The following is a 7,884-nucleotide window of genomic DNA, read 5'->3' as shown; positions in this document are numbered from 1 at the left end:
GGAGTGGCGGGTCTTCAGGAAAGAAGTGAGAGAGGCGGTTCTCACAGGACGTCCTGTCAGGCCCCAGCTTCTGTCCTTAGGCTCCGGTCCTCCACCACTGCGCCTGCACCCTATTAAGCTTCTGGGAAACCCAGCACACACTCTCCGGCAGGGTGACTGCTCTAAAGCCCGGAGATGGCTCCTTGGGCCAGGGCGACAGCCAGCCGGCCCGCCCGTGGCTGCTACACCGCAGCTAGGCGCGGGGGGTGGGGGTGGGGGTGGGGGGTTCTCTTCCAGCCTCGAGGGCGGTGCGCCCCGGCGGCCACAGACTCAGGATTCCCCATCCATTATTTACGCTGTTTACTAGCTGGGGGGAGGGGGAGAAGGAGTGAAAAGAAGGGGGCGGGGAACAAGTGGGGAATTGACACAGGGAGCAGGGCAGCACCAACTCCGGGACCCTCCGAAAGTTGAGGAAGACCCAGAGGCCAAGTGGCCAAGGGAGTCACAAACCGTGACTCCGGGTACGCCCCTGGGGCGCAGTAAATATCTGTGGATGCAAAGACCGCTGATCTTTACTTCCCTCGTCTGTGTAGGATTGGGGTGAGGATCCCAAAAACAAACTTCATAACTTGTCGGGATTAGTGGCTGGGAAAAATGACAGCTCTGTCCCGGGTCGGGGGAGGGGGGGGGATGAGGGGCGGGAAATGGGGCTTCTATGCTTCCGTGGCCCAGAAGAAGTGCCCGAGGCGAATTAGGAGGCCCCAAGAGGCCGATCTGGACTGCGACTCCTGTAAAGACGACGCAGCCAGCTTTCTTAGACTGGAGGCACTCAGCATGGAAGAGTGGGCCAAGTTGTCTTTCTCAGATGGAAACAAGCAAATCAAGGGTGGGAGGAAGCCGCCGGCCTCCAGGGCCTGTGGCCCAGGCAGATCGTGTGTGTGTGTGTGTGTGTGTGTGTGTGTGTGTGTGCGCGCGCGCGCGCGCCCGTGCGCGCTCTGCCCCCCGGGGCTCGTTCTAGCCGTCCCAAGCTCTTGCCTGGGCTGGTGGAGGCGCCTCTTCTCTGCTGCGGTGCTGAGCTCTGGTGGACAGCCCCGGCGTGGGGCCAGGAGCGCCCTGGAAATGGACAGTTTGGCGGCAGCCAGGCCAAGGGAGAATGGGGGCGGGCGAGGGTAGAATCAAATGGGGGAGGAGAGGGTCCGGCTAGGGTCAGCTTCTGATCCTCTCTCAGCTCAAAGTTGCCCTGGGATCCAAGTAGTTGGGACGGCATAGAGGTTTGTTGGGACTTTGAAGTGGGGGGGGGAGGGAGAGGGAAGTCCAAGAGAAAGTTTGAGACTTGGGTGGGGGGAGGGAGATGTCTAGGACGAAAACGAAAGAATCGGTAAAAAGTCTAGCAAGGCTGGAGCCAGGCGGGGCGGGGCGGACAGGAAGTGGCCCGGCCAGGCCTGGGTATAAATGCTGCGGTGGGGGCGGCCGCCACTGGCTCAGAGGAGAGCGCGCGCGGCAAGCGGCTGTGTCTTGGTGCCTCCCCGGCCGCCCCTGCGAGTCCGGGGCGCGTGTGCACGCCTGCGCGTGCTCGGGCCCTTCCTGGCAGGCTGCTTGTAAGATGAGTGAAGAAGCAGGTGGGGGAGAGGGGAGGCAGCAAGCGAGAGGGCGAGGGGAGCGCGGGCACTGAGCGGCGCTCACTTGGAGCGTGGAGAGCAAGCGAGACGAGCCTTGATTCCATGTCCCCCGCTGCCTCCCTGCCAGGCGCGCGAAGATGATGGCCATGAACGCCAAGCAGCCTTTCGGCATGCACCCGGTGCTGCAAGAACCCAAATTCTCCAGCCTGCACTCCGGCTCAGAGGCCATGCGCCGAGTCTGTCTCCCAGCCCCGCAGGTACGTAGTGGAGCATAATTACCGCTCTAAGGCACATTTTTTTTTTGACAGGCACTAGCTTCATGTTTTTTTCATGTCGCACAGAACAATCGCCGCTGTCTGAACCCCCTCTTCTGGTCTCCCCCGCGCTCTGTCCCTGCGCGCTCGTTCTCATTCATGTCTCTGATCCACACGTCTGTTCCAGCAGAGCGGCTGCCTTCCGTATTAATTTTTATGACCTGAGCTTTGAGGAGAGGCATCTCGGTTGCTTGAAAATGTGTTTTAATCCTGAGTTGACAGTATTCCCCACTGACCGTGCTGTGCGCCTTCTCTCATGCAGCTGCAGGGTAATATATTTGGAAGCTTTGATGAGAGCCTGCTGGCACGCGCCGAAGCTCTGGCTGCGGTGGATATCGTCTCCCACGGCAAGAACCATCCATTCAAGCCCGACGCCACCTACCATACCATGAGCAGCGTGCCCTGCACGTCCACTTCGTCCACCGTGCCCATCTCTCACCCGGCCGCGCTCACCTCGCACCCGCACCACGCCGTGCACCAAGGCCTCGAAGGCGACCTGCTGGAACACATCTCACCCACGCTGAGCGTGAGTGGCTTGGGAGCGCCGGAGCACTCGGTGATGCCCGCTCAGATCCACCCGCATCACCTAGGCGCCATGGGCCACTTGCACCAGGCCATGGGCATGAGTCACCCGCACGCCTCCGTGGCTCCGCACAGCGCCATGCCCGCGTGCCTCAGCGACGTGGAGTCCGACCCTCGCGAGCTGGAGGCCTTCGCCGAGCGCTTCAAGCAGCGGCGCATCAAGTTGGGGGTGACCCAGGCGGATGTGGGCGCGGCTCTGGCCAACCTCAAGATCCCCGGCGTGGGCTCGCTCAGCCAGAGTACCATCTGCAGGTTCGAGTCTCTCACGCTCTCGCACAACAACATGATCGCGCTCAAGCCGGTGCTGCAGGCCTGGCTGGAGGAGGCCGAGGCCGCCTACCGAGAGAAGAACAGCAAGCCCGAGCTCTTCAACGGCAGCGAGCGAAAGCGCAAACGCACGTCTATCGCCGCGCCGGAGAAGCGCTCACTCGAGGCCTATTTCGCCATCCAGCCACGTCCTTCATCCGAGAAGATCGCAGCCATTGCTGAGAAACTGGACCTTAAAAAGAACGTGGTGAGGGTCTGGTTCTGTAACCAGAGACAGAAACAGAAACGAATGAAGTACTCGGCTGTCCATTGACTGCGGCCCGGCGCAGCGACGGGGAGCCCGGAGAGCCTGTAGAGCGCATCGCCCCCTTCCGATGGGAGGGAAGGTGGTGGAGGAAACTCCAGGAGGTTTCCTTGGCAGGTCAGGCTCTCTTCCCCGAAGCCGCAGACTTTCTCCTTTAGCCTGCCTAATTGCCTCCCGGCCTGCTCTTTCTCTCTCTTTGTTTTTGTTTTTGTTTTCCCTTTCGATTCCCACCCCCACCCATCCTTAAAGAAAAAAAAAAAATTTGGCGCTAGGAAAAAATTCAAGGGCGGACCTGGAGGAAATTTGTGCTGTCCGTGGTGCTGAAACGCGCCCTTGCGCGCCCAATTGTGCGACTCCAGGACAGAAGGTCCAAGGCCGAGGGCAGTGAATTGATCCAGTTGCTTAACCCTAGGGCGAAAGCGCCACTGCTAAGCGCAATTAGGCAAGGGTTTAAGGATGGAAAGGAAGTGATAAATAATATAAAGTCTAGTATATCTAAGAGGAACGCAAACACGTACTGGAGATTTATTAGAGTATATAAAATAAACGTATGTTTCCAAAGGATAGCCTTATAATCCCTTCTCCACCCAAACTCTATTCATCTTTTTTCTTTGGTTTGCTATACATTCTCATAAAGTAGCATGGATTAGGTTCAGAGAAAGTGTGTGGAGAAATGAGGGCTCTGAGCTCTTAGTGGTAAGCAGGTCTCCGGAAGAGGTGGGCCTACTCTAGCCACTGCAAACGCTGGCATCTCTTTGGGAACTGCAAGCAGAGGTCAGCACCAGCTCTGGTCACCTTTCACGATCCACTGGTGTTTTAGGGGTAATTACCACCTGGTAGCGGGACTGAGGACTGGTAGTGTTCCAGACCAGACCAACCAAAAACCCTCCTAGCTTCATCTTGCTGTTCTTGCCAGAGTACAGCTCAGCCATCCAAAATGACGGTAACTTCTCCCAATCATATGCAAGTCCTTCTAACATGTCCAACCTCCTTACACTTTTATTTCTGCTCTCGTTAGCACTGTTGATCTCTGTTATTTATTTAAATCCATTTCCCCCTCATATCCTTTACTTACTTGAGCATCTCTCTCTGGAAGGTCCACTCATAATTATGAACAGGAAACGAAGCAGGACCACTGACCTGGACCCTTATCACCAATCATTCCAGTCCAGTCATATTTATTTTTTTGTTGCTTCATATAGTTTGTGTGTTGCTGTGTGATCTTTGGTTTCATTCTCAAGACAGACACAAATAAAATTTTAAGTTTTACTCCCTCTCTCTCTCTACCCCTTGAATTAACTTCTAAAATAAATGCTTTATTTTTCAACCTGAATCTCAGTGGTTTTTCTTCTCAGATTTTTAAAGGGTACTGGTCTTGGGAAAGATCTCGAAGTGAGAAACCAAAAAAGCTAGGCTCTTTTCCTTCCCACCCAATCCCAGCGTTCTCTCGTTTCCAGTCTCTTTCTGAAGCATCTCCTCCTGGGAGATCTGGTGGTCCCTTTAGGGATCTCAGGGTTTTAAAGTCCTTTCCCAGCACTTCAGGTGCTGGACTATCAGCCTTGACTCTGATTGCAAACTTGGAGTCCCAATGCCATCACTTCATGGTTAAACCATCTTGGAAGCTAGTTTCTTAACTTCTTAGCCTTCCAGGTGAAGATCGATGGATAAGAATGAAAGCCTACTATTTCTCTAGTATGGTAATTACTAGGAGAGGGTAAGATTGTGTGGATGTATCTGGAAGGTGATGTTTGATGGTGGGAATGGGAAACAAACCATTTTGAGCGAGTGGAATACTGAAGAGACATGGAATAGGAGTAAAGAAGGAGAAAAGTAGTTTCTGGGACCTTGTGTTGGGGCTCTTTTCCGGTCTCTTCAAAAACTCATTTGAAAATTGTAATCCAGAGATTATTCCCTCCGTAGTCTACCTCAGCTTTTCTGTGGAGGAACAAATAGGAAGAACTTGGCACAATAATGTCTTGCACACAGTAGGTGCTTAACAGATGCCAATTCTCTTTTCTGTATCTGTTTCCTCTAAATAGCGGGAACGATAAATACTTTTTATTTTAATTGCGGTCTGCAAAAAACAACAACAACAAAACACCTGGTTTAAAAATTAATGCTCCACTATATCCCGCGCGCGCAGCCTCAGAGTTCTAAGTCTTTAGATCTCGGCCTGAAATTCGGAGCCCAGTAGGTTTTCCTTCGTTCGGCGGGCATCCTTCCCCTCCCTTCCAACCCACCACAAAAGCAAAGTTGTGGATAGCCCCCAGCTTCCCAGGCCTCAGCCCCCAGCCCCCTCCTTGCGCACAGCCCCGGCGATTCCTCCACCTCCCTCTCCATCGGGTGTCCTTTAATAATAAATGCCCTTATGCCATTACATTATATTGTGGGTTTTGAAAATTTAAAATACGGCTGATGCAATATTAATTGCCTATAGTGGTATAAAACACAGGGCCGGAGCCTAGCCGGGCTGCAGAGCAGGCGGCCGTGAATGTCCCGCGCCCAAGCGAAGGGCTCCAGAAGGACGCGCCTTTGCCCGCTGCTGCTGTGTTTCCTGCAGGTAAGAGCCTTCGAATTTTCTAGTCTGAGGAAGAACCCGAAGTCCGCCTCCCAGCCCCGCTACGAAAAGTTTCCAGCTGTTGTTTATTGTTATTATTTAAATCAACAAGCGAAAAAGTTTGGGAGACTTTTTTTTTTTTTTTGGAGAGACAGAGACTGACTGGGTCGGAGCCTGAACGGCTGCGGCGCCTCTGCTGCTCACCCGGCGCAGACTCAGAGAGTCCAAGGTTTCCTGCAGTTTCTACCTGCAGACGCCACAGCTCTCCACCCTCTCCTCCAGCTCCGTGAGCCGCGCCGGCGCCGCGCACTCTCCCTTTCAGCTTCCCCAGGAAGCTAGAGGAGAGGTGGTTTTCCCTGGGGGGTGCCATGGCCTCGGACACTCGGACACTCGTCTTGCCAGGCACCGACCTCTAGGTCTCAGGTTCACAGGGGCCTAGAATTTCCTAATCATATGACCCTGGGCAAGTCACACCACCTCTCTGGAAGCCTCTGTTGAGGATTTTAGAAGTAAAACGTTATTCTGAAGAGTCAGATGAGGGAAGATTAGGTGTTGCTTTATTTCAAATGCCATAAGCTTGCGTCATTCACCGGCTTAGACCCAGTTGTGTGCTCTTGAAACTTTCAAGAGAAAGTGAGGCCAACGTTCTGGACTGTTCGATTAGGAAGTTGCTTTGGATCCAGGACTTGGTGAGCCCTTTGGGCACTCACTTAAGCTTCAATAGGGGCCCGGACTGGAAAGAACTGACGGAAGCCCTGGCATACAGAACGGTTCCTGTGCTGTGATCTTTGGCTAGTGGGTTTTTCTCTGTAAGCCTACTATGGTGTTACTTTTGTCCACTATTGTGTATTCAGTGCCTGGCTGAATCATCCAGAGTAGCAACAATAGATATTTTTGTTGAATGGATGAGTGAAAGTTTGGCTTTGTCAAATGAGCACTCCTTCCATCCCAACACCTGTGGATTCTCATGGAGAGGTAGCCTCCTTGTGAGTGGGGGTCAGGGTCAAGTGGTAGTTGTCTATTCACAAGCTTCTGTTCAAAGGCAACCAGTTTCCTTCCTGCATCAATGGAGAAGGCTATGTATTGTACACCGTGTAGCAAACAGCAGATAGGAGTCTGTGTTTCCCAGACTTGCTCATGAAATCTAGAGGAATTAAGGAGGAAGGCATTTCCTTGTTCCATGTGTCTGGTCCTCTCTGTGCCCCATGCTTGAGCTTAGGTCTCATATTTCTTGCTGACATGGAAGACAGCTCTGGTTCCTGTGTGGACACAGATCCAGGACAGAGTAACTGGTCCATCTCCTATCACAGTGACCCTATGTGCTCTCATCTAAAAAATCAAGGGTGGAAAAGACTGTCCCCTAGGATTGCTCCGATGTTTTAAAAAATGAGATAGTGTAATGTCTGGACACCCAGGTACTAGGCATTAATGGACCTCTGGTCACTTTGAAACATTCTTATGCACAAAGGCTAGATAGTATTGCAATGAGTTCAAGCTTTGAAGTCAGATGAGCTCCATGTCTTTCTTGTGTGGGCCACAGCCTGGTCATGGATGAAACAAAAAAAATGAGGGTTGCAATGCCTGTGGAAGTGCCGGAGCACTCAGTGATGCCCAGATGCCCTGTGGTTGGTAGGGACAAGGTGGGAAGTGGAAAAGAAACTACAATGCACTTGTGGATCTCAGCTATGGAGTGAGGTTGCTCTCTAGATGTGTACAATGAGCACACACCTAGTTTTCCACTGAAAAGTTGGCCCCAGTCAGCAGCTTCTTCTTTTTTAAACAACTTTTTAATTGAGACTAGGTGATTGCATAAATTTCACATATTTCATAGTTTTGTGGAATAGTAATCTTAAAGTCACAAATACATTTTAATCTTCACAAGGCAAATTGCCATTATCATGGTCTATAAAGTTTGTGAATTCTATGAGCTTTGACAATACAACTATTTCTTCCACATCAGGTGATATGTACATTTCTTTCCTTTTGCTTAGTGTCAGCTGTTCCCTCTTTCCCTCTGATTCTCTCCCTCCCATTGCTGCCTTTGAGTTGCTTTGTTCTTTTTAATCAATGTCCAGTGCAGATGATGGGCCCCTCTGTTGTATGTTTTCCCTTTTCCCTCTGATTCTGTGCCCTCCTCCTAGCTTCCCTCAGATGTGCATATATATATATATATATATATATATATATATAATATCATATATGGGCCAAGAACATGGAGTCATTTAGCAATGATACGACAAAATGAGTAGAAGTCCTTTGTTT

General features: G+C 51.8%; 1 protein-coding gene across 1 annotated transcript; it reads left to right on the top strand.

Moving 5' to 3' along the window:
• Positions 1 to 1,647: 1,647 nt before the first annotated feature.
• On the top strand, positions 1,648 to 3,149 carry Pou4f3 (POU class 4 homeobox 3). Its single transcript, XM_013025536.1, has 2 exons — positions 1,648 to 1,855; positions 2,175 to 3,149. The coding sequence occupies exons 1-2, from the start codon at positions 1,736 to 1,738 to the stop codon at positions 3,072 to 3,074; spliced, it is 1,020 nt and encodes a 339-aa protein (XP_012880990.1). The 5' UTR covers positions 1,648 to 1,735; the 3' UTR covers positions 3,075 to 3,149.
• Positions 3,150 to 7,884: the final 4,735 nt, after the last annotated feature.

Source organism: Dipodomys ordii, unplaced genomic scaffold, assembly GCF_000151885.1.
Source record: "Dipodomys ordii isolate 6190 unplaced genomic scaffold, Dord_2.0 Scaffold85, whole genome shotgun sequence".
NCBI classification, from domain to species: Eukaryota; Metazoa; Chordata; class Mammalia; order Rodentia; family Heteromyidae; genus Dipodomys; species Dipodomys ordii.
This window is presented reverse-complemented; position numbering and strand designations above follow the sequence as displayed.